Source organism: Lampetra fluviatilis, chromosome 3, assembly GCF_964198595.1.
Source record: "Lampetra fluviatilis chromosome 3, kcLamFluv1.1, whole genome shotgun sequence".
Classification (NCBI taxonomy): domain Eukaryota; kingdom Metazoa; phylum Chordata; class Hyperoartia; order Petromyzontiformes; family Petromyzontidae; genus Lampetra; species Lampetra fluviatilis.
The window spans coordinates 21,149,494-21,177,440 of record NC_136277.1 but is presented as its reverse complement, the minus strand read 5'-3'; the positions used below and the strand labels follow the sequence as shown (position 1 = coordinate 21,177,440).

General features: G+C 46.0%; 1 protein-coding gene across 1 annotated transcript; it reads right to left on the bottom strand.

Annotated features, from left to right (window-relative positions):
* Nucleotides 1-524: 524 nt before the first annotated feature.
* Nucleotides 525-27,947, bottom strand: LOC144950072 (carbonic anhydrase 14-like). The gene is made up of 13 exons (XM_078880081.1): nucleotides 27,827-27,947; nucleotides 26,768-26,797; nucleotides 23,740-23,916; nucleotides 21,198-21,346; nucleotides 18,931-19,026; nucleotides 18,261-18,327; nucleotides 17,392-17,549; nucleotides 15,283-15,439; nucleotides 13,152-13,349; nucleotides 11,641-11,841; nucleotides 5,202-5,228; nucleotides 3,492-3,576; nucleotides 525-1,997 (listed from the first exon to the last, which is right to left on the bottom strand). Exons 1-13 carry the CDS (start codon nucleotides 27,945-27,947, stop codon nucleotides 1,931-1,933), a joined length of 1,533 nt encoding a protein of 510 aa, XP_078736207.1. The 3' UTR covers nucleotides 525-1,930.

Here is a 27,947-nt window from a genome sequence, read left to right as displayed (position 1 = left end):
TGTAACAGAAAACACAAAGGAGGCTGAGGTTTTTGACCCTTTGCCCTTCTCGCGACAGAGGTGGCAGATTGAGAGAGGAGGCAGATTACCTCAGGGAGCAAATATTTAAATATGGTGCTCTGAAAAAAAATTGGAAGGTTTTAAGTCTCCTTTGGCAAAAAAGAGACCCGTCACATGTTAGATGGAATTCACCTGGTTATACGGATGATCTTTATCACCAGGTGACAGACTACTGAGTCCGTGCATCTCGTTTGCAAGGCATTCAATGATGACAGCAGGACTCGAGGAACTGGGCAATCTGAAACGCTATAGACATGCATCGACTTTGTATCTTGGGACCATCGATGTTGAATTTCCGCCGATGGCTGCCAGTGGGAAGGAGCGTGCAAAACAAGTGAAACTTAAACGAGACAAGTTATGGATCACAGAGTGAATGGTGCATGGTAAGAAAGGGAATACAGACACACTGCACTTCTCATGGCAAATATAATTCCAGCATCAACATCACAATTAACGTTCACCACCGTACATTGAAATTTAGAATTTAAATTTATGCACGTATCAATGACTATGCTATTAAAAACAATATCCCAATAGAAAAAATAATCAATGCTCTACAGTATATGCGAAGGTGTAAAAATTGGCATTGGCATTTGGTAGCCATGTGTTTATTTCAAGGCATCAGCAACGACAATACATATGGGGCGTTATTTGAAATTATATTGGCTGAATGGAGCTGGGATAGAAAACCCGAATCACAGTCGGCTGTCTTTGTCCTGATGTAAATATTTAGATTTTATTTGTTTTGCCTTTGTCGTTTTGGCGACCCAGGTCACTCGTGAAAATGCGACCAACCGAGTCTTTAAGTTTGAGAGCTGGATCGACAAAATTTACTTGAACAGTCAGAAAGCTGCGAGTTCAAATCTCAGCCAGAGGTCAGCTTCGCCCAACATCATTTCCGTGAGAAATAAGTACCATTTTTGTGGGAAATCAACTTTAGTTGTCCTATGGCTGGGGATGACGACGGTTGGTAACGGAGAGCACGGTGTAGTGAAGCTGACGCTGCTCAAATTCACGTCAATAAAGTTACTCACAAGAGTTGAATGATGTAAACCAAATTGTTTTTAACATTTGTATACACGAGAATAGGTTTTTCCCCTTTTTTCTGGCAACAAAACAGGTGTTAAGTTGTTAAAACACCAAACTGAAACCTTTTACAAGGAATCATGTCTGCATTAACCACAATACTTGTGGTCAAAATGCAAACAAAAAACATACTCTGATAATATATGCATTGTCCTTGAAACTGATTGGTCCATACCAGAGACAGCTTTCTTTTTAGCCTCGTCTCAAAACCTATTGTCATATTTTGGTACTGGCAAAGGAGGTCCCATGATGTAGATTTGTATAATATTCAGTGTGTAGAATCCATTGTTAATGATATGTGTTTATCATAAGGCTGAATTATTTCAAGGATATAAGTAATCTGCAATTATTGGAATAGTCTGTTCTGGTAAAACAAAATAAATCATAGAATGGGCCGTGAAAAATGAAGTAGTTTTGGCCTTGGTTTGGTGCATACGGCGCCATGATTTTTTTTCTCATAAAAGTGTGAACACAGTTGCACGACAGTTATTGCAATTAGACAACTTTTGTGCTTAGGAAATGGCAAATCCGTGAGTGTGAATGGGAAACCTTAGTGGCAACTTGTCTAATTGGGCTTCGTAAACGTTGTCACTCGGTCGATCGCGTCACAACGATAACATCAAGGCTGCGAAGACATAAAAATACGACCACATCGCGCCATTAATTCAGTAGAGACACTCAACCATTTCCTGCTGCATTAAAGAGGGCAGCAGATACTCCACAACGCACTAATGAGGAGATCTAGAGCTGTGTTTCTGACGATTGGAGGGGACTTCTGGCAAGTTCAGATGGTTTCCTTGGTCGTAGCCGGTGTGTACATGGCTGCGTTTTCCGTGGCTGCCTTCTGTTTCCTGCCAAACACACCGGAGACACTCAACCCTCAGTTTACAGGAATACAAAGTCACACAATATATATATTTACAGTCAAGAATACCATCATCATCGTCGTCGTCGCCACTATTTTACATTCACTACATCGTAGCTGGCCAGCTGGCACTGGGGAGAGAGTCAAAGTTAAATATGCAGCCCTGTACGAACCCTGCTCACTCCACTGCTAGAGGAAGGGCCTCCACTAAAGGAAGCCCCTCTTCCATGCTGGATAGATGTCTCGGAAGAGGTAGGAATAGCCACACTTCACCCCATCACACGTAACTTGCCGATTGACGAACATCAGTTTTCCCATTTATCCTTTTGAAGCGGGAGGGAGTAGAGAAACTTGCCCCATTGTTTTAATTGCTGCGTTGGGAGATTTAACCGGTGACCTCCGGATTGTAAGTCCAGCGTGCTAACCATGAAACTATGGCAGCATTCCCTGAGGTTATTGTGCTGGACTCAAAATAAAAAAAAAATGTGTGAGTTCCAATCCCAGTTGGGGGTTTGACTCAACCTATTATATCTCCGTGGTCAATTCAACGACTTCCATGTTGTGCAACATCAAACACGAGTTGCATTGTGGGCAGACTGACGCCCACCATCGGGATGTGGAATTCCCAGCACTGGCTCAGGTTTGCCGATGGGGATGAGCACCACCTCAACGACTTGATTGCAGACAGAGACAATGATGTAAACGGATCGAATGAGACAAAACCGTGCTTGTGCAAAAAGGATTTATGCACGTGCTCCTTTCACTTTGAACCCGAGTTCAGCACGAAGCATTGGGTGCTGCTTTATTGCAGGCAAAATTTCCCCTCAATTGAAAGACAACACTTGGGCCGCCGAAAGCCTCTCGCAACAAAGGCTGAGCACGTTTTCCCATGGACGGACATGACCTCCGGAACAAGGCCCTCATTGTCGCCGTGCCATGTGACACCGCCGCAAGGTCCGAGCAGGTGCTACGTGCCGGATACATTTCAAGGCAATCTTTAGCCGTCAGCCTGAAGCGGCTGCATTTTCTTCCCACCCACCCCACCCCCAACAGCAGCCTTCTCGTCCAATGCGGCCGAGTGGTTTATTGTCAAGCGGGTGCAACCGCAACAAACAAAAAACAAAAACATGAACAAGAATACATCTTAAAGTGACTATGTGCAAACAGAAAATCCAAGAAAAGACAGCAAAATATTGCAGAAAAAGCACCGTACACCAACACTGTGTGCAAAAATCCCAGTGGGATGCAGGTCAAACAACAACAACCACAAGACAACTTAGATTAAGGCCATCAGTCTAACTCTGTACTACAACAAACAAACATGGCTAAACCAAACATTTTTTTCTAAAATCACCGAATTTTCACAATAAACGACGTCAACAACATGTACTACCAAACTCTGCAGCCATAGCTGGCTGCATGAGTCACTCCACAACAGCAGGAGCATCAGTCGGAGTATCAACACTGTGACGAGCCACACCTCTTTTGCTGGCGGTAGAAGTAGATGAAGAAAGTCAGCACCGTCACGGCCAGAAGCAGCCCCAGAATGATCGCCGTTGTGTTCCCTGAGCGAGGGAAGGAGGGAGGGAGACATCGAGACGGTGCATCTTGCGCGCGTTTTTGTGCTGGCGTGCGATATTCTTTCAGCCCTTCAAGAACCAAATGGCAAAGCATTTGGGGATAAAGAGTAAATATTGTCTCTGCCAAATCATGAAATACTCAAATAATATTTTTTGCAATGTGTCAGTCTTCCACTAGATTAAGGCCTTCCCATGCTGAGTGGGTCTAAGGGGAGTTGTTTGACCATACTTCACCACTCTGGTAAGTGCGGGTTGGTGAAAGAGGGAGGGGGTACCCAGAACGGGCATTAGCCATGCCTGAGATTCGAACTCAGGTGGCTGGGCTCTTAGTGCAGTGAACTCACCACTGTGTGTCACTGCTGCACTTCCAGACACTAATTTTGACAAAAAAAAATTCCCATCCAATTATTTTAATAAAAAAGTAAACCAGCATTCACAATGAAGCACATTTACGTATATTGACACAGATGTATATAAACACATTGGAGTGTGATTACCCTATGAGATGATTGCTACAGCAGCACCACGCCGTGAGTAGTCTGGCGGATAAGAAGGAGAGTTGGTGGGACGTGTCTCAGTGAACGTGTGATCGCAGGAGGCACTGAAAACATCGCCCTTGACTACACAGCCTGAGTGTTGGAAAGCGACCATGCTATTGTACCCCGACACCAACACTTGAACCGACACCTGCCTGCATAACACTGCAGGGGTTTTGTATTAAATGGGTCACAAGTAAACCGTGTCCGAATTGTATTCTATTCGAGGCACTAATTACATGGGACAAATCACAGTGTGACAGATTGTTATTCTATGGTTTCCCACCTGATGATGGACGCTTGTGTTGCGCCCGAAAGGTCGTGATTTATTTTATTTTATACCTACGTGACTTTACCGAAAAAAACAAAGAGTATGATATTTTTAGTCACTTTTTTTTCTACGTTACTTTACCGAAAGAACCATAGAATATGAATTCCTGCAGTCACGAAAGTTTTAAGTCCAAATTTGACGCTGTCTTTCCGACAGACCTGTTCTTCACCTGAGGACGGCTGCTTGCGTTGTGGCCGAAACGTCGTGAGAATTGTATTTTATTATGTTATATTTTTATTATTTTATTATTTACCTTCTACGTGACTTTACCGAAAGAACCAAGAAGATTTGACACTGTTGTTAAGGCTTTATTTTAACTGAAAAATATACATTTACAGTCGTAGCTTAAAGTATCATGCAATGGCCCCGTCGCAGCTTTGAATGGGGACCATTGTCTAAACTGCGAGCCTAATGTATAAACTGTTTATAGTTTTTGAAGGAAGGCATTGTTCATGGTGATGAGAGGGGTTAGGCACTTTCCAGCCTCTGCTTTGTACACGACTATTAAAGTGATCAACCCTGCCATTGGGTGTCATCAACATTTACTTGGTTGTCATTGTTTAAGTTCTCACTCGGAGCTCATAAAAAAATATATGAAGTAGCTTAGTAGAGTGACTGTAATCTACTTTTAACGCTTTCAACAAATACGGTGGCGTGGAGGTGTTAACTCTAAGAGTGCTCGCGCTTTGGATGAATGCCACCAAGCTGCCAAGGTAATGCGAGCGGATGTCCACGTCACTCACCCGCACATTCGCACGCTGGTTCGGAAGCTGCGGGGATGACAGGAAAACAGAGCACATCACCGTCGACCTTTCACGGCGGCTGATACACAGCAATGACGGCAATGACGAAGTATACTCTCCCGCGCGAGTACAATTAAAAGTTACACCAAAGAAAAATGCAGAGGCAGTCGGATAGCTCAGGGTTCAGAGCATCAGGTTTTGGCACTGCTGAGATGCTGGGTTGATTCAAGGCAGCCGTCCATGATTAAAGCGGGATGCCAGCCCAGTCGCGAATGATTGGCAAAAAAAAGACGAAAGCTCCCCCGTGTAGCCTTAACAAGCTGTTGGGGCAAGTGCTGTTAGCGAGCACCTATGAAGGCTGGCACAGTATACGGGGGGTGGGTGGCCAGCACCACGCCCGACCACCTTTGTCTCCCCAGAAGTAACGCTAAGTCGAAATCCCTAATTTAGATCGGATCATTGGGGTTTATTAGTAATACATCGGCATTTTGCGACCCCCACTGCCACTGTGTAGCATATTATTATGTGTCAGGGACTCTATGAGATGATAGGACAATAGTCTGAGTCTGTAATTGGCAATAAGTAACAGCAAAGCAGTTCTTAGGTTTTTTCGGTAAAGTCACGTAGGTAAAACATCAAAATTAATGAAAATAAAATAAAATAAAAACAAAAATCACGACGTTTCGGAGGCAACACAAGTCTCCGTCATCAGGTGGGACCGTCACAGCCGAATTAGCTGCATCAAGTGAGCCAATGATTCAAGAAGTAATCCCTTATAAGCAAGTTGAAGGGGGGGGGAGGAGAGGGGGGGGGGAGCTCATCAGAATGTGGTAGCCAATGAATGGAACGTATCGGGAGGGAGGGGGGCGGGGCTCAAAGACAGCACGGAGTGCTAAGTACAACGCATCGGGAGGGGGAGGGAGCGGGGCCAAAACAATGGACGACGGCTTGGACGCGGTTGCTGCTGCACACGCCAACACAATGGGCAGAGAGGGGGAGGGGAGGTCTGATACACATGATAGACAAAAGAACGAAAATGCCCATGTTTATACCAATGCTGGCTGAACAATGAAGAGAGCACTGCCAAAAAATAACTGGGGATGTTAACACTCGGTAAAGTAAAGTAAAATAGTGCCTGTCAGATAAGATGGTCCAAAAAAGTGTAATTAAGTCTTTTTTGCGTGGTTGATAACATCTTTCCAATGATTACTAAGTTTGTACCCATCATCACGGTTGAAATTATGTCTGTGTTTGTATATTTGTATGGCTTCGTGTACAAACCTTTGATGGTAGCCGGGAGGTTTGCAGAGAACCTTGGTCTCGGAAAAGACAATTTCATGAGAGCCCACCGAGTTGTAGCAATGATCGGCAACGGCAGAAGAATCAGTTCTGCCGTGTTTAAGATCTGACTTGTGCTCGCGGACACGATCAGAAACATGACGTTTCGTTTCTCCAATGTAGCAATCACCACAAATGCAACTCAATTTGTAGACTCCAGGATACTGTAAGTCAGGAACGACATCCTTCACAGATGGAATCAGATCACGGATTTTATGCACTGTACTGAATCGGACTTGGATCTTATGTTTGTTTAGAATTTTGGAGATCTTTTTGGTCACGCCTGCTATGTATGGTAACGTGATGGTTTTGGTCGGAGTTTCAAGTGGCTGTTTCTGTGTGGTGGGAGAGACAGCTTGGCGGATAGTACGGTCAGAGTATCCGTTCATCCTGAGGGCCCGATGTACATGTCTTAATTCACCGGTCAGGTGGTGTTTGTCAGAAATGCCATGGGCTCTGTGGTATAGCGTTTTGATGAGAGAATTATTTTGAGATGGGTGGTGGTGGGAATCCGGTTTCAAGTAGGAATCTGTGTGGGTGGCTTTCCTGTAGACAGAATGTCCCAAGAAACCGTCAGGCCTCCTCTCAAACAGAATATCCAAGAATGGTAGTTTACCGTCTTTCTCCACTTCCATGGTGAATCTGATGGATGGGTGTCTAGAATTGATGTGGTCCAAGAAGTGGTTCAATGCTGGGAGGCCATGTGGCCAGATGACGAAAGTGTCATCCACATACCTCTTCCACAGGGAAGGACGCAGGGTAGATGTCTGGATGGCGTCTGATTCAAACTTTTCCATGAACATGTTGGCTATAACTGGTGACAAATGGGAGCCCATAGGGGTACCCTCATTCTGTTTGTAGAAGGTGCCATTCCAGGTAAAATAGGTGTTGGTGAGGCAATGCCTAACCAGTGCAGGTGCATCAGAATTCAATCCATGTTGGACTAAGTCCTCAATTATTGTTAGGGTGTCCGGTACTGGGACTTTGGTAAACAAAGATACTACATCAAAGCTGACGAGGATGTCATCAGGAGATAGTACCATGTCCTTAACCCAATTAGTCTCTATGGTTAAGGACATGGTACTATCTCCTGATGACATCCTCGTCAGCTTTGATGTAGTATCTTTGTTTACCAAAGTCCCAGTACCGGACACCCTAACAATAATTGAGGACTTAGTCCAACATGGATTGAATTCTGATGCACCTGCACTGGTTAGGCATTGCCTCACCAACACCTATTTTACCTGGAATGGCACCTTCTACAAACAGAATGAGGGTACCCCTATGGGCTCCCCTTTGTCACCAGTTATAGCCAACATGTTCATGGAAAAGTTTGAATCAGACGCCATCCAGACATCTACCCTGCGTCCTTCCCTGTGGAAGAGGTATGTGGATGACACTTTCGTCATCTGGCCACATGGCCTCCCAGCATTGAACCACTTCTTGGACCACATCAATTCTAGACACCCATCCATCAGATTCACCATGGAAGTGGAGAAAGACGGTAAACTACCATTCTTGGATATTCTGTTTGAGAGGAGGCCTGACGGATCCTTGGGACATTCTGTCTACAGGAAAGCCACCCACACAGATTCCTACTTGAAACCGGATTCCCACCACCACCCATCTCAAAAGAATTCTCTCATCAAAACGCTATACCACAGAGCCCATGGCATTTCTGACAAACACCACCTGACCGGTGAATTAAGACATGTACATCGGGCCCTCAGGATGAACGGATACTCTGACCGTACTATCCGCCAAGCTGTCTCTCCCACCACACAGAAACAGCCACTTGAAACTCCGACCAAAACCATCACGTTACCATACATAGCAGGCGTGACCAAAAAGATCTCCAAAATTCTAAACAAACATAAGATCCAAGTCCGATTCAGTACAGTGCATAAAATCCGTGATCTGATTCCATCTGTGAAGGATGTCGTTGCATTTGTGGTGATTGCTACATTGGAGAAACGAAACGTCATGTTTCTGATCGTGTCCGCGAGCACAAGTCAGATCTTAAACACGGCAGAACTGATTCTTCTGCCGTTGCCGATCATTGCTACAACTCGGTGGGCTCTCATGAAATTGTCTTTTCCGAGACCAAGGTTCTCTGCAAACCTCCCGGCTACCATCAAAGGTTTGTACACGAAGCCATACAAATATACAAACACATACATAATTTCAACCGTGATGATGGGTACAAACTTAGTAATCATTGGAAAGATGTTATCAACCACGCAAAAAAGACTTAATTACACTTTTTTGGACCATCTTATCTGACAGGCACTATTTTACTTTACTTTACCGAGTGTTAACATCCCCAGTTATTTTTTGGCAGTGCTCTCTTCATTGTTCAGTCAGCATTGGTATAAACATGGGCATTTTCGTTCTTTTGTCTATCATGTGTATCAGACCTCCCCTCCCCCCTCTCTGCCCATTGTGTTGGCGTGTGCAGCAGCAACCGCGTCCAAGCCGTCGTCCATTGTTTTGGCCCCGCTCCCCCGCCTCCCCCTCCCGATGCGTTGTACTTAGCACTCCGTGCTGTCTTTGAGCCCCGCCCCCCTCCCTCCCGATACGTTCCATTCATTGGCTACCACATTCTGATGAGCTCCCCCCCCCCCCTCTCCTCCCCCCCTTCAACTTGCTTATAAGGGATTACTTCTTGAATCATTGCCTCACTTGATGCAGCTAATTCGGCTGTGACGGTCCCACCTGATGACGGAGACTTGTGTTGCCTCCGAAACGTCGTGATTTTTGTTTTTATTTTATTTTATTTTCATTAATTTTGATGTTTTACCTACGTGACTTTACCGAAAAAACCTAAGAATATGATTCCTTGCAGTCACGAAAGCTTCAAATCTAGAAGCAAAGCAGTTATAAGTGACTCACAGAATTGTGCGCAATTCTGAGTCACTTCCCTGAAGGCAAACACCTTCAGCGAGAGCGATGCCGATCACACAACGTGGTTCGAATTCGACCCTCGATCGATGTCTGTGCCATCGCCGCACACGCGTCGAAATAAAAGCAAGGGACAAGTCCTCACTTACTAACAACTCCTCTATCATGTTTCACTGCTGGAGGGGTTGCCCCCCCTACCTGAAAATCCTGGCTCTGCCATTGCTTGCACAGCTGATGAAAAATGCATATCTGTTCTTCTTCCACAGGTGATATTGATTGATTGATTCATGTACTAATATCAACATCGGCAGCGTTGGTTTGCAAGAATCGTGTTGATCTTGACTTTAATATTACTTAAGGTATAAATTGTCTAGATCGTGTATCCCAAACCACCCACGTCGTATAACTTTCTTCAGCCAAGCTTCAGATGTGAATATGCTAGACAAGGTAGCGAATTAAGTTGCACATTTCTAAATTAAATCCACATCAGAACTGAGATGCAGATAATACGGCAAATGTTTGGTTCAGAGTTTGCAATTGCAAAACAGAATGGTCCGAATATGTACACAGATGGAAACATCGTAGACAATCTTAAGTGCAATGTCTGAGATAGTTTGTGTTAATGCCCAGGACTACATGAAGCAGCTGCTAGTCTTTATGGAAATGCCTCGTTTTGAAAGACCATTTGCTCTCAGATTTACAGATAGTGTAGCGTTGAAGAACAGAAACAAATTACTTTGCCTTGAGGCAAGGGAATCAGCTTTGCTCGAGCAGTGAAAGGATTTACAATTTTATTGTTGCTTTTATGGATGCTAAAAGTGAGCAGGTGTTGACGATTAACATTGGCGGGTCTCTTTTAAATCAATCAATCAATAAATCTTCATTTTACGTGCCAATATTGCCCTCGATAAAGTCGGCACGAGTGCACATTGCAACGGAACGGGAACCGTCCACGGGGCACGGAGCAACAGGAACGAAGAAAGAAACGTGTCACCGCCCGCAGCGGCTAACACCGACTGAGAAAAGTAAATCGTAACCGCGCTCAACATAACTGACTGGTTGCTCATCCGAGAAACGCTGCCGTACATTGACAGTCATTCACCATGCCCGTGCGCGCTGCAGTCGATGGATGAGGCTCGTGCTCGTCCGACCAGCGCTGTGATGAATTGTCACGATTCGGAGGCACGATGTGCTGCGAGAAGCGGATTTCTTTTCTGTCGAGATTTTACCGTCTTGTTTCAATTGTTTCGCGCGGGGAAAAGGTTTGTAAGAGGTTTTTTCTGGGTAAGATCGCGTAAATATATAAATGTGTCGTTAAAACCCGCCACCACCCGACACAGCCAACTAGTAAGGGTTGTCACGTAAACAGAACGAGAGTCAAGCCACAACATTTACAATCTGAGTACGACGTATTGCCAGTAATTACAACTAGCTTCATCAGGCAACAGCCAAATCTGTCTCTCGCCTGATGAAGTTGGTTGTAAATTTTGTGTATTTCCTCTCCAACACACACTGGTGTGCTGTACTAGTGACGAATTGGCACGTTCTGTTTACGTGACAATCCTTACTAGTTGGCTGTGGCGGGTTTTAACGACACATTTATATATTTACACGATCTAACCCAAAAAAAACCTCTATTGTGGATGATATTGGTCACGAAGGCCGACTGTGTGTTCAACAGGCAAAGGTTTGTCGAACGTCGTGAGCGCCGGCAGTGTTTAGATGTGACACGGGTTGAAATTGTCATCGTGTATATTCACTCCGATTTGTTGCGTTGGGTTCGTTCCGTGAGTCTAAATGTCACATTAGCGTGGAAACTTTAATAAAATTCTCAAATCTTAAAACATAATTTAACGTCAAGATAACTGATTGAATATGGTAGGGAATGGGTCACCGTGGAATGTCTTGGTGACAACAAAATGTACAACTGTCAAACTGTTTTGTTAAATAATAACCAAAAGGGGGGGGGGACGTTAAATAGCCTCAGTTTATTCCATCACCTATTTAGTTTGTTCGAGTCAGAATGTGTTTGTCATCTGCCGTATACCTGCTGCTCTAGTTGTGTGTGTGTATAAGTAGCTCCGCATGTGATGCGGCTCTCGAACAATTTTTGTAAAAGACAAATACAATTTTTAAAAATGTCTCTTATTTTTTGAAAAAGCTTTCCGACCCCTGACTGCTAGAGCACAGACGGACTGACCGGCATTGTTCGAGGATTGGCGCGTGATGGCCCGGGCGCCGCACATGCGTCGGCATGCCTGCGTGCTGGGGAACGAGTTGCCATTGCCACCGCAGCCCGAGTACGGGAAGGACTCGCAGAGCCCATTGCTGGCGTTGAAATGGATCCGGTAGGTGGCCTCCTGGCAAGGTCCCGAATCGGCAGGCAGCTTGCACGCCAGGTCTGTGTGTATATAAAATCGCAAATAATCCAATTTAGCAAAATAAGTTTTACTGTACAGTATACTTAACTAAATACACATGTACTTAACACATTGTCTTGTTCAGTGTATTCCTCGATTAAACAATTGTGTTTTGGTTATATTAATTGAGAGAGCTCATTGGTCAATGGACTGAATTTTACTTCATTTTGGCAATAAAACAATCTTTACTAACTATTTTGTAAAACACCTAGTCCTGCGTACTAATGTATTTACTGCTGCACACATAACACCTGGGTCTGTCTGATCATTGCTCGAGACCTCCAGGCGAAATACCAAATGAAATTCACTCTCCGTCATGGCTCATTGCGGTTAGCTATGTACAGTGCAAAAAAAGTTCAACGTACATACATACAAAGTGTAAGCAAACCAAGCATACGTTTAGGGCCCCAAACAGCTCAAGGGACTGCGGATTCATAAAAATATATATATATACAGGTGCATCCATATATCAACACAAATTACAATTATAAAAACATGAGCTAATTAAAATAAAAAGCCAATTAATCTCTCTCATATACATAGCGTATATCGTCTGCACCTCTCTGCTCTCGTCTCACTATACCTGTGCTTTGATCTACATATCTCTTACCTCACTACATCTGGACCTATTGTTGAAATCTCATCTGTCATATTACTCGGATTTTCTAGAATAAAATATGGCCCCTAAATGAATGTATCTTTAAGGCCCCAAATGGCCTAGCACCACCACTGCTGATAGCCAAAATGGAAATGAAATGCAGATTCTTCAGCAAACGTTTGCTTCGAAGTTTACAACTGTAAAACACAAATGTCCGTATCTGTTTACGGGAGCTCCGATTTTGACTAATTTCCATCTTTGACATTTATCGATCTGACTCGTCATGCAACAAAGATTGGTCTCATAACGCAGAACGCAAGAGGAAGTGCTGCTCTGCTCAGTGTGGGCCAGAGGTCACCTGCGGGGACCTCGGAGGTGGTCACTCTGTGAAATCCGCTTCCGTGAGCCGTTCTCTGCCACCAAGGGTTTGCACTGCTCTGCGAAAAATCCCAATGTGTTGTTCGTCTCGTGATGTGACGCCGATCGTGCGAATGGGATACCACGGCATTATTTGTCTCCCTAGTGGTGACGTTTACACACTGCGCAGGGTACTCATTTGAGGCTGAGTCGACCTAGGGGAGGCCCAGGCCTAGTTCAAATAATCGTCACCGGTGTTGGCCGTCAGCGGGAATCAAACTCGCGCAGCGCGCTAACCTACCGCTTAGCGCAGAAAAATCACGCGCACGCGCACACCTCTCTCGGGGAATAGCGTGGCTCCATTGGGCAGGCATGAGCGTGAGCACGCCACCACGTCGGGGAAGCTGTTGGCGTTGCCGGCCTGGCCCTCGCTCAGGAAGGGCACGCACACGCCCCTCGCGCCGTCGAACCCCCAGCGCCGCTCACCACGCTCGCCGCCACGTTCCAACGGCTGCTGGCACGGAGCGGCTCCGTCTGGGCATCAGCGTCATCGTCACCGTCAATCGTGTATGCGTGTTGAACTTTTTTCGCACCAAACGTAGCCAAGCGTGCTAATCGGAGGTGCGGGGGAAGGACAACAATCTAAACACAAAAGCAGTTCTAAATTACCGAGTAGAAGGGAAATAATAAAATAATAAAAATATGATGCTTTATTTGTATTCTTTTATTATTTCCCTTCTACGTGACTTTACCGAAAGAACCAAGAAGATGAATCCCTGCAGTCACGAAAGCTTTAAATCGAAATAAACGAGTGTTCAATCTAAGTTTAAAAGTGCATAGCTATTTAGGCTTCCTAATAACGGAAGGAAGAGCGTTACAGACGGCCACAGAAGCGCATCTGAAAGCGCGCGATGTATGACAGCCATGACCATCTCACTGCTGGATGAAGGTCAACCCCAAGCTGTTGCCGGGCGTCTCCGGCCCGAGGACCGGGACCCGGTAACCGGTGGCAGATATTCGGGATCCGTCCTTGAGTCTGAGCCAGTTTGGCAACAGACTTAACAGAGTTTTGTTACTCCAAAGAGCTAACCCTGTGTGATCAGCACGGCGCATTCGTGATGGACTGGACTCACACGAGTGTGTGATAACAAGGGTTCAGACTTACGTAAGCTGCGAGATGGAAACGGCTTTTTGAGCACACCTTTTATCTGACATAAGCAAAACACCCTTACATTACACTTGTGTTGGCGGAAGGCGACTGCAACTTCTGATGCAGGCATACTTTGGATATAAGCACGACCTGACTTGCTCCCAAGAGATGTGCATATATCCAGCTTCGCCTGTACTTTGAATGTTGGCGTTGACTTGTCAGTAACACCGTCAAATGGCTGTAATAACTGCAATTCGTGTTGTCACTTTGGTACAGCACAGGAAAGGAAACATATGATTGTGACTTATGGGAACTGTAGTTATTTTAGTGCATTTTATTTTAAAGTGTTAAGTTGTTATTTTCCTGTGGTTATAAATAGTCCATGCTTCAGCTGTAGCAGCGAGGAGCTATGACACCTGCAAACAATATCCTACCCTTGAGAATTGTGTTCAAGGATCTGCAATGCCCACATTGTAGTGTTGCTAATTTTCTGTAGAAATCACAGACCCAGAGGCAGATAATTGATATGTCGATGCTTTGAAACCTGGCCCAACGGTAGGGGCATTGCCCACTGCAGTATTTAACCAAACAACAATAATAGTAACCCTAACGCAACTGCTTAGATGTTGTCAAATTGACTCTCATGTAAATTGGCTCTATCATTGGAATGTGGAAGTCCACCATTGGCTCAGGATGATTGAAGTGCTCACACCACAGTGCCAGCAGGCTGGAAAATAGAAATGCCACGAATAATGTTATAAATACTCTAGATAACATCATTTTCTTTTGACGTTTCCACAAAGCACCCTGCTTGGTTCCCTTCAAATGAAAGTGATGCATCGGCATGCACTTTCATCAGAAGGATCTGAAGCATTTATCTTTCACCAACTCTGGCCCGTCAGGACGTCACAAGCAGATGGTGTCAACTGTAGGTGTACTCGACAAGAGAATGTGTCATCACATCCAAATGCTCGCGTCGTTGCACACGCACAAAGACTAAGATCCCCCATATAGCCTTGACAGACTGTTGGGGCAAGTGCTGCTCCCGAGCACCCGTGAAGGCCGGAACGGTACATGAGAGGGTGGGGTGGCCAGCACCACGCCCGACCGCCTTTGTCTTCCTAATGGCGATGTTTACACACCACACCAGGTACTAATTTGAGGCTGAGTCGACCTAGGGGAGGCCCAGGACCGGTTCAAATAACGACGCTGAGTGTTGGCCGTGAGCGGGAATCGAACTCGGGTCACCGGGTATGTAGCGCAGCGTAGCGCTAACCGCTGCACCACCGCTCCCCACGCACACGTACACACGCTCACCTGTGCCCGGCTTGCCGCGCACGGCGATGGACGTTGTAAACGAGGCGCGCACGGAACGCCTGTTGAGCGCCTGTAGCAGGCGGTAGTTGGCGTCCAGGAGCTCCGGCTGAGTGTCGTTCTGCTGGGTGCTCATTATGCCCGTTTGGAGGGCCTCCAGCTGGGTCAGGGCACGGCGACAGAACAAACCCAGAGCCAACAGTAATTCCATTGCAGACTCAGTCGGTCAGTCGAGTCACAGCCTCACCTTTGGTTGTGCTGTACAGTAGGGCTGAACGATTAATCGATTTCAAATAGAAATCACAATTTTAAACAGTGCGTTTAGCAAATCGCAAAGGCTGCGATTTTTTGCGATTTGAAAAGTCCGATAAATGTCTTATTGGCATTGGTTTATTATTTATTATTATAATAACTTTATTTATTTAACTTAACAATTGTTTTATGTTTGATTGTTCTATTTCACATTTGTTTTTATAAATACATGTTGGAGGCAATTCATATATTTTAAGTTTTCATCCTTGCATTAGAATATATAGAGCAGTTCATATTTTGATGGTATCATGTGGCAATGCTCCATCACATGTTTTAAATCTATTACACAGTAAATATTGAACTGAAGCTTGACTTTTAAAAAATATAATCGCAAATTAATCGCAATATCTGTCAGAAAAATCGCAATTAGATATTTTCCCCAAATCGTTCAGCCCTACTGTACAGCTCTCTGATGTGTTTTTAAGATTGTTCGGTGTACTAGATAGACCTCATGTGTAACAACACGCACACACACACACATATCGTGCCCAACAATATGTGGTACAACCTTTAATTTAATTTAACTTATTAATCCAGCAGAGCCACACTGAGTCATTTGACTCTTCTTTCAGGAGGGTCCTGCATTGGGTTTTCAGACAAATTTCATGATGAGTGTTTATATAAATGGGAGGAAACCAGAGAACCCGGATAAAAGCCACGTGCACGAGGTCGGAACGATAAATACCCGTAACAGATGGAAACAGCTACCGATTTGTCCACTTGCTGTTCTGCTTTCTCCCGGTGAGCCAGGGAATGGCACCTCGACACCCACAGAAAGGGAGTTTGTGCGATCCACCAACTGTCACTGCCGCCACAGTGCTCGATTGAAGGCATGCACAGCCACCGCTGCTTGTTCAGCCTTAGTGGCCGATTGCGTGCCACAGAAACGTCTCCATCGGTTCCAGTCAGCCGTCGTCGATTCTAGTCATTAATCGTTGATCACTGCCAGTTCCTTGTAAAACCACCCTGGCAGGAAAGTGGCTTTGGTGGAGAAAGATAACCCACTCTGTATGGGAGGTGCACCGTTTACTCGATGTGGGGTTGATGGATCGTGCGGATGTCATCAAGGGCCTGGCACTTCCAGCCTGCTTAGCTATGTACCAGAGGTGGGACAAAGTCATTGTTATGCAAGTCCAAGTCGAGTCGCAAGTCATCAAATTCATGACTCGAGTCTGACTCGAGTCCAAGTCACATGACTCGAGTCCACATCTCATAGGTGGGACAAAGTCATTGTTATGCAAGTCCAAGTCGAGTCGCAAGTCATCAAATTCATGACTCGAGTCTGACTCGAGTCCAAGTCACATGACTCGAGTCCACACCTCTGCTATGTACTGACAAGGAGGTGGTAGTACAGCTGATGGAATCTTGATCTAATAAACTAAACTATGTTTAATTCTCATTTTACCAGGTAAGGCCCACTGAGCCATATCGCTCTTTTTTAGAAACGACCTGGCCACAAATGATAGCTCGACGAAGTGGCTTATCGTCACGTGTAAATTTATAGCAGCCAAATACTCTTTCTGCCCATACTTTGGGCATGTGTTCATTTAACACGTGGGGATTTCTCCGAGTACTCCAGCAAAGCATACGAAGGAATTGATCGAACAGTCTAAATATGGGACACTTTAAAAATACAATAAATGAGACTTCAGTAAGGGCTTTGTGAAGAAAAATTCCACACGCTCACAAAGTACGAGGGCCGACGGGCCTGATTAGCCTACGGGTTAATCCAGTCCTACATGATGCGGCGACCCGACTCTTCACCGCGGTGGCCGCGGTGGCCGTGAGTGTGCGGCGGACCTGCTGGACGCCGACTCTGACGGTCTGGTTGAAGACGATCCAGCTGACGCCCTCGGTGCAAGGAGGCGTCGTGAGGGAGCCGTCGTAGCGAAAGTATCGCCCCAGGTCGGGGGGCAGCAGCGATCGCACCTCGAAGGGCCCCACGTCCGTAGCCTGATCTGCTCGCACGGGAAAGCACGCGGTTTCCCGCGGGTTCTCAGAACCCCACTCAATTCAAGACATTGAACTCTTAATCCGTTAAAACAAAAACAACAATAACAAAACACTTAGTTGGTGTAGTTTGCTGGTTGCCGCTTTACGTGCGGGGCCTCGGCAACTGCTTTGAGAACTAAAAAACGCGCGTATGTGGTTCGTGCACAAAAACACAAATCTAATCAGCAGCAAATACAAGGTGCCACACTGCTCAAGTGAGTAGCAGGAAAGCGTTAATCACCATCGGGAGCCCTGAGACAGTGGTGGAAATGTCACATTCCTGTGGCGGGAGCGAGTGATCCATAGCACCAATCCCAGATGAATGAGGGGCTGATTCAACCCTCAACCAAGGATTTGAAATCGCAACCTGTCGATTGCGAGCCACTCCCTCTACCACTGAACCAGCTGGCTATTTAACGGACACTATAAAATACAATTTTAAAAACCCAAGAGGTAGAAAAGGAAGACAACTACAGCAATAGCGCGGCTGATGAAGAGACTGTATGGATACATTAAGATGTAAGTGCAAGATTGGAAAGGATGGGGGAAAACTTCGGCGAAGAAACTGTCTATAAGGCAGAGAGACTCGAGGAGGGGAAGTTGGCCTGCAGAGACCCACGGGTGTGTTCCACATGGGCGCTTCTCCCACGCTCAAGACAACATCCACTAGAACTCACTGCTGTACTTGATATTTTTAAGTCCATCGACAATCTTCTGGAAGGCTGGGTGCTCCTGTGAACCGACCTGTTCACACAACGGCAAATGTTTATCGCTCACGGTAAAATTGCGCGTTCAAGTATCGTCACCTGCTGCTCGCCAACACCATCGGGTCGGTGGCACCGAAGCAAATCATCAGGTCACGGGCAACACCGTCGAATGGCTAAGGAACCTGGATATCAATTCATAACTTTTGTTGCTCATAATAGAGGTTTTTTGGGTTAAATCACGTAAATATATATGTCGTTAAACCCGCCACCACCTGACACAGCCAACTAGTAAGGGTTGTCACGTAAACTGAACGTGCCAATTCGTCACTAGTATAAGACGTTGGCTTTCACGACCAATGTCATCCATAATGGTGATAATGTGGTTAAAATCTGGCTGTCGCCTGATGAAGCTAGTTGTAATTACTGGCCAAACGTCGTACTCAGATTGTAAGTGTTGTGGCTTGGCTCTCCAACACACCGGTGTGCTGTACTAGTGACGTGTCGGCCTTTATAAGGTGCTACTCGATAACAGCACTTGCCCTGACAGTCTGTTCAGTTTATCCGGGGGGTCTTTGTTTTTGGTGGTGGTGGTAGGTGGTTAAGATGATAGCAGTGGTGTTGGTATTACTGATAGCGTTACCTGGAGCAGGACACCAAGCACAGCCAGCCCTTGGGGCTTTCCCAAAGCCTCGGCCACACTCGCATAGCTCTCCGAGTTGTAAAGTACCACGTGCATCTGCAATGGGACCACGTGTGTGTGTTTCATCAGTGAGCAGGCAAGAGAAGACGCGTCGAAGCGCTTTCTACTCTAAACCTCGTGACCCTACCATGGCTCGTTTCTCCACGAGCCATGGTAGGGGTCACGAGGGTCACAACGTCCAGGGGACTGCAGTCGTTATTAGGGTGTCAATTAAAAGCTAAGTTATGTAGTTGGCACATCCAAAACAATAATTTGGACCAGATCCGAACAACTGAAAAAAGTCCCATTCTCTTTGCCGGTTTGGCTTAAACCAGCTGTACAGGAATAAATACGTTTCAGAGATGCAACTGTATGGGCGCTGCAGTGGTGAGATGTTAACTACCTCGCCTGGTATACAGGAGGTCGTGGGTTCAATTCTGACCCTGATGCCCGTATATTTGGAGTTTGCACGTTCTCCCCGTGGTCACGTGGATTTTTCCCTCCACATTTATAAACATGCATTTAGACTATTTGGCTGCTATACATTTCCACATGATAAGCCACTTTGTTGAGCGATCATTTGTGGCCAAGTCACTTCTGAAAAAGAGCTATATATAGCTTAGTGGGTAGAGTTGGCCTTACCTGGTAAAATAAATGTAGTAATTAGTAATACCATTGGAACCTCATTTGCCAGTAAAAAATATGATAATTGGTTTTTTACCCTTCTATCTGGCAAATGGTTTTTTACCCTTCTATCTGGCAAATGAGGTTCCAATGGTGTAAATGCTTACCCCGAGCTCTCATACTCTGATGGTGCATTGTCTTTGAGTTGTGCGCCTTTTGGCGTCATCTGGTCCAACACCATGTGAGACTAGGCTCTAAGGAAAGCTGTCTCGGGTGTGGACCAATCAACTTCAAGGACAGTGCATACATTATCAGAGTTATGTTTTTTGTTTGCATTATGACTGCAGGTATTGTGGTCTATGCAAACATGACTCCTTGTAATAAATAGTAATAGTATGTCATCAGTGGTTGTTCTATGGGAAGAGTGGCCCACACCAGAGAAAAGAGAAATGTGGAATTTTAAATGCTGGCTTAGGGCTGCCAACAGAATTGCGTGCCAGTTCATTCTGACTAGAACAGAGAGGCACTTGGCTTTTCAATTGTAACCAGCCCTTGATTTAAACAAGGAGAACACCGTGTATATGCATGGGTTCTGTAATGCTTTCCAACATGCATTTGTCATTAGAAGTGTTGAATTATCAATACGCTTAATGATCCAAGTCACATGATGGGATGTCATGTGCAATGTGGCATGTAAAATTTCAATATGTTGCACGTAACGGCATCATTGGGAGGGGGGGGGGGGTCAATGTAACACGGTAACAATAGCATTGCCTTGCAAGGAAAAATACTTTTAGTGATGTTTTTTATCACCAAGTTTTGGATAGCCCTTTAATTTATTTGGCTGCTTTTCAATTGGAAAAGTTTTAATAGCAACATAACCTTGTTTTTTATGAAGGCAATTCATACTTCATGCAATTATTTGTTTGATTAATACAGCTCTACACTGCTGAATTAATATGTGTATGCATCTCATGGCACGGTCTAATTGCCATGTTGATCTCATGACGTGGTGGCTGGTTTAAAGGTTGATCCAGATACAAGTCGACTGACAATTGCTTGCATGGTATCGTTACGTCGTCGCCTTTTTCAATCGTGTGGATTCCACAGGATGGAAACGGCCCAGGAACAGCATGGCAAGGTGCACATTTAACGTGCCATGGAAATGAGGCATTTGCTAGTGGTGGTGATGGTGTTACATTTGCACTACAGATATTAACATTTTCACTCTGCAGTTTCCTTTGCCTCGGTCCCTTAAGCTTGGCCCTTGAGATACCCCTGTTAATGATTAACGGTTCCCATACTCCCACCTCTTGAACAGGCCCCTGTCATTGAGACTGTGCTCTTACCAATAATATCTGGCAACCGAACAGCACTTAGTTAACAAGCCTGGACTGCTGATGAGACCCAGGAGGTTGAAACAAATCAAGAGCATTTTTTGAAACAAATGCTCGCTGGACAATATTGCTTCTGGAAAGCCAGTAAGGTCGACGAACTGAAACGCATTTTATATGGAGGCGAAAGCACAGGACAGAGGTTCCCGGCCGTGTTATTGCCCACAAACGCTGCGCAAGATCGCGCGACGCGGTTTTCCTTGCGCCCACCTCGGCGTCATAACGCTGCCCGTCCACCGTGTGCTCCGAGCCGCCAGGCTCCTCATCGCGCGCGCCCCAGTGCAGGTGGAGCTGGGCGGCCGTGTGCTCGGACGGGAGCCCGGTGGTGACGCTCATCGACTCGGGCAAGTACACCTTGACTGTGGGAAAACGACGAGCGCAGCCAATGCCCACAGTATCTGTTTTCTGACCCTTTCCCGTTCCGATGACGTACGTCGGAACCGACGGAAAAACGAAAATGAAACGTCATCGGAACCGAGGCTCCCACAAGGCCATGCGGGAGGGTGTGTGCCACAGTTTGGCGGCCGCTTTTGTAGAGTGCGGTCGTGTCGCTTTGGTTTTCTGCAGAGATTACAATGTCTATAAGAACAACGGCGCTACGCCTCTCTAAATAAAATTAACGCGAACCGCTTCCGCGTTCTGAGATCTAGCGGTGAACGGGACACCCACCATGCAACTTGCAGACGTCTCGGAACGGGAAAGGGTTTAACACAACGATAATTTAGTGTGTGCGGTATTCTCGCCGTTATTAACGTGCAAGTTTATTTCGAAAGCGCGATTTTTTTTTACAGACGGATAGTCTGCCAGCAAGGGGGGGGGGACGATGTTACGTGGTTTAACCCGATTAAGAAATTTGCACGTAATAATTCAAATTTGGAGGCTGATTCTGGCACACAGTATAACATTGCAGGATCTTTAACATCCACTGTTAGTGCACCCAACCGTATTAACCAGGAGAGCTGCTGGCTTCATACTGTGAACATCAGCAACAAGTGGTAAATGTGCTACCGCTCGGCCAGGTAGCTGCCCTCCTTGCTATGAGCTGGAACAGGTGACCCCAATCGACAATTCTTGCTTTGATGCGGGGTGGGGGGGGACATACGGTGCAACACCGTTGCATTCAAAGGCGCAGCTTGTGATCCAGCGACTTGGACGTGGTGTTGGTTGAACACAAAGGTTGAGACGGGGCATGCATTTCATACCCAGCTGCATTGCAATGACATGCTGGCTATCTATCCAGAGTGTGAACGTCAATCGCTCGCGTGTGTATATAGTGTATGGAAGTTGAACTTTGAGATCTCCTTTACCAGTGGCAAAAATATAGTAATAGGTTTTTACCCTTTTAACTGGTACAAAGGACAGTGCATATCATTATCATCATCAGAGTTGTTTCTTTTTGTTTGCATTTTGACTTCTTGTGTTGAGGTTATTGCAAACATGATGCCTTGTATAAAGGTGTCAGATTTTGTACCAGTTAAAAGGGTAAAAACCTATTACTAGAAGTTGAACTTCTCTACATGTATGTATGTTGAACTTCTTTCGCACTGTACGTACTCAACCGTGCTCATCAGAGGTGCGGGGGAAGGACAACAAACTAAACACAAAAATCAGTTCTCAAGAAATTCGTTTTCAATCTAGATTTAAAAGTGCATTGCTCCAGTGGCGTCCTAATATAGGAAGGAAGAGCAGAAGCGCATCTGAGAGCGTGCGATGCAGTGACCGTCTCTGTTCGATGGCCAGCCAAAAGCCGCTGCGAGGATGTGTGGATATCCTCAGAGAATCACATAAACTTTCTAAATGTAGTTTTCCAAATATCTCAAATAGGACACTCCTGAAAAGAGTCAACACCCAGTTAGGCATCTGTGAGTAAGTACAGATGCATTTATCATTAAACAGGCTACTATTTGATACGGCCATATTTCGTGAAATTGAGAAGAAATGAAGGAAGTGTGGTGGTTATTTTGTAAGCGTGTCTCTACCTCTGTGCCACTATCACACTATTTTCGCAGGCCGTATGCTCGTGGTTGCCAGGGCTGTTTATTTTGCCCCAGTCCAAACCTGGACGTTCCTAATCTAGTGTTCAACGGCCGTTTACAAACTTTCATGCACTTGAATCAAATTTGTAATTTCCATGACCATGCCAAAATTATAGCCTGAAATTGTTAATTGAGTTTCATTTCTCCCTGCTCAAAGAAGTGGGAAGTGTGCATATCGTTATATGGACCCTGAACCAGCTGATGAAATTCACTTTGTTGATGGTGGTGATCTGTACTCATAGGACAACGGCTGTTAACTGTCCCAAAACGTGATAAATGGACATCAAATATTGTACAACTAACTGGCAGAAAAGCATTGATACATAACCTTTTGCTATGAGATCAACAGACCTTTACCCATACAGCAGCCCAGCCATCTCCTGAGCTACACGGGCAAAGGTCTGGCTTCAAGGGCATCTGTAAACTATTAAACTGTTGCTGCCCTGTATTGCAAATGTTTACGTTCTGGGTGTGATGTGTTTCGTGTGTAAATGTTACTCCCTTGGTCAATGTTACGTCCAGGTCTTTCTCAAGGTGTGAAATAATCTCGTGCAGAATTCGGTACCCGTTTTGTTTTGTGTTACTCTGAGAGAATCACCATCAACCTACATCTGAGATTTCCCACTTGAAACCTTGAGCGAGCAAGGGCCCTACCAATACCACTACCCAGCTGCAAAACATGATAAATGCGTCGACCGGTTTGGCGTTCGCCATACCCGTGTGTCCATTGTTTCTCATCCTGTAGGCGGCACTGAGACTTTCAAATCCGTGGAGAACGATTGGCTGCAGGCTGTTGTCCGCGTTGGCCAATCGACTGTCGATGTTGACAGGAGACTGGGATGAGCCTCCACACTGTGGAATCGTGGTGGGCCACGTCGCCTGACCGCCATCACCTGCGGAACATCGACGATTTGTACACGTTTCGATTTAAAGCGTTCGTGACTGCAGGGATTCATCTTGGTTCTTTCGGTAAAGTCACCTGAGGACGGCTGCTTGCGTTGTGGCCGAAACGTCGTGAGAATTGTATTTTTATCATGTTTTATTTTTCTTATTTTATTATTTCCCTTCTACGTGACTTTACCGAAAGAACCAAGAAGATGTGTACACGGTTCATCGGCTCTAGTTTAACAAAGCGTTGGTCTCTTGCAGTGTGCTTCATTGCAAGGCCCGCGGCCCACTGGCGCGGGCCTTGCAATACACAACGAGCAGAGGTCGCAAACGGGTTTTGATTCCGTACCCGTACCCGGCCGCACCAGGGTCGCAAACGGCCACCCGTACTCGTACCCGGCCGGGTACGGGTAGCCATTCCCTACCCGTACCCTACCCGAAATGAGTGACAAACAGTTACTCACCAGTGACTCACGGCCTACCCGTACCCGGCTGCACCAGGGTCGCAAACGGCTACCCGTACCCGACCAGGTACGGGTAGCCGGGTATCGGGTAGGGTACGGGTATCGGGTACCCGGTTGCGACCTCTGACAACGAGTGAAAACACCCCCCCCCCCCCCATCGCCTTGCTGTCTAACCCCAACGGTTTCAAATGTGTGGCAGCCCTCACACTGATGTCTTACCGGCGAAAGTTGCCCCCCCCCGACCCCTGAAAATTAGTGAACGCTGGTCGATCGAGGTGCATTACCTCTCGAAAAAGTCTCTGCAACGTGGCTCATGGATGCGGAATTGCGTGTTTTTTTAAATTGTAGTGCAGCTCGATGAGATGTACAAATAACCAAAAGTGTACCGCAAAGTGACCTTTAGCCCATGAGCCAACCGGTGCGCATGTTGAGCCCAGTCAACTCTTTCGCTTTCCCTAATGTTATTTATTCTCGGCCATACACCTCACAATTCCGCGGTGTCGACTACTCTAAACGAAAACGCAAAGCAAGATTTGCGCACAGAAGGACAGAGATCTCAAACACACACAGAGAGAGAGAGACTCACTTTGTTCGGCTAAAAAGAAACCTAACGACAACTGCTTTCTACCCGTGTGTGCTCGGGGCACACGAGCGTGGTCAGGTTAACATCAAAGTGAGCCCGGGGCTCTTGGCCGCCTCAATGGACATGAGTCAGCATCGGTGGACTTAATCCCCATAATTCGGGGACTTTTGTTTACAAGGATTTTTTGCGGTGCTCGCCTGACCGCGTTCACTGTCGACGCCCTAAGGCAGTTTAGACCACGCAGAGGCAGCCAAAGCCGCAGATTTGACATTTGTATGCGGTCTTGACTTTATATCATGGGACCTTTTTGTCGTTGTTGCCCCATATCAAATGATGAAAAGTGAGAATAGGTTTTACCCTTTCTGGCAATAACACAGACTTGATTTCTCGCGAAAGGTATCTATTTGGCGTTTCAACATCTTAACACCTGTTTTATCAATGTGATTATTGTTATTGCCGGAGAGGGTAAAACCGATGTTCTTTTTTATCCTTTCGTATTGGCGAAAAGGTCTCATGATATAGCTGCTCACCTCGAGCTATGAATGATCTAATACTTGCATTGTCTTTGTACTGTTGGTCTTTTGGCGTTCTCTGATCTGACACTGGTGAGACGAGGTCATTAAGAAGGCTGCTGTTTCTGGTGTAGGCCAATCAGTTTCAAAGACGATGCGTAAGTAATCAGAGCGTGTTTGTTTGCATGTTCAACACAAGTACGTTTGGTTAATGCAGAATTCATTCCTTGCGAAAGGTATCCATTTGGTCAGTTTAACACGTAGGCTTTTGCGACCAATACCATCCATAAGAGGTTTTTTTTGTGTTCGATCGCGTAAATAGATCGCGTATTCACGTGATCCAACCCAAAAAACCTCTTATCCTTACATTTTGATTTAAAGCTTTCGTGACTGCAGGGATTCATATTCTTGGTTCTTTCGGTAAGGTCACGTAGAAGAGAAATTATAAAATATTGTTAATTGTTTGATATTTTTCATTATTTTATTATTTCCCTTCTACGTGACTTTACCGAAAGAACCAAGATTATGAACCTCTTATCCGTTTGGTGTTTGAACATCTTAACACCAGTTTTATTGCCATGAAGGGTAAAACCTATTCTTATTTTTTTTTATAGGTCTTAACTTGAATGGAGGAGAGTTCAACATTGAAGTGTTGGTGTTGGGTTTTCGTTACGGAATGTAAATATACATACACAGTGTATGCAGTGTACACATCCGTGCACGAGGCGGTGTTTCACTGTTCAAACAATCTCTGACCTGTCACTCGGGGGCTGTTGGTGGCTCTGAGTCGGTGGCGTAAAGTCCACACTCCAACGGCAGATGCCCGTTTCTCCAACATAACGGCAATTTGTTGGCTTGACACAAAGTGTCTCCCTCGCGAAAGAGATGGGTGTCTTGGTGGGATCTCACGCAGCTTCATTTTATTATTTTCCACTCTTTCAATAGTGACCCACAGTTACAAATAATAAAGGCCACAGGCGGCATTTGATGCATAATTGCAAGTAACTAAAAACAGCACGTGCGCTGCATCACACGTGTTGTTCTACAAAGTATTTCAGCATGAGCATGTGTCAGGCTGGGGATAAGAACCCAGTGGACCACGTGGAAACTACCTGCGTGCAAACATTCACACAAACGCCCCGAATTGCCTTATCAGTGTCACTCGTATCGTGCAGCGGTGCATTCACGCTTGGCTTGATAACGCAGCAATGTGCGTTATTGCTGCACGGGAAAACGTGTACACACACACACACACTTGTTGAAAGTGACGTCATGTCTGTCGTGCAATGTCACCTACCACGGTGTGTCCAGTGTTCGCTCGACGATCCTTGGAGAAAACAGATGCAGGCCATGTCAAAGGCAAAGCTCTCACACATAACAGACTGTTGGGGCTGGTGCTGCCCGCCTTCCATTGCTCCCCAATGCTGACATGTACACACTGCACCGGGTACCCATATTGGCCTGAACAGACTTTTGGGGAAAGTGCTGTTAGCGAACACCTATGAAGGCCGGGAACGCCCGGATGCCTTTGTCTCCCTCGCGGCGATGTTTGCACAATGCACCAGGTACTCATTTGAGGCTGAGTCGACCTAAAGGAGGCCCAAGACAGGGTTCACGTAATCATCACCGGTGGTGGCCTTGGAGCGGGAATCGAACCTGGGTCGCCGGGTTTGTAGCGCAGCGCGCTAGCGACTACACTACCGCTCCCCACACTTACCCGACACACACATTAGCTAACACATGCAACCAAAGATTTTTAAAAAAAAAAGCTCACGCGACCGCGCACACAGATTTCAACAAATGAGCATCTCCACGCACACTCATAATCACAGTTCTAAAAGGACGTGTGCAGCGGTGCAATCGGCTAAACGGCACGCAGACACACACAACCAGCAAGTAACATTCACAAGCACGGCCACAGACAGCGAGAGAGAGAGAGCGAGAGCTGCGCTCAAAGTGCCGACAGCGACGTGCGTGAAGCGATGTTGACGAGCGAGCGACGCGCTCACACCACCGCCACCACCATCATCATCATCACCGCCACCACCATCATCATCATCATCACCGCCACCACCATCATCATCATCACCGCCACCACCATCATCATCATCACCGTCATCATCACCATCACCGTCATCACCATCATCACCATCACCACCATCATCACCATCACCACCATCACCACCATCATCACCATCACCACCATCACCACCATCATCACCATCACCACCATCACCATCATCACCACCATCATCACCGTCATCACCACCATCACCACCATCACCATCATCACCACCATCATCACCGTCATCACCACCATCACCACCATCACCGTCATCACCACCATCATCATCACCGTTATCGCTGCCGTGCGCAGCGAGGCTGAGCGGAGCCACCGTCGCCACCAGCAGCAGCGGCAGCCACAGCCTCATCAGCACCACCTTGCTCGCCACGGGCAGCAGCAGCAGTAGCAGCAT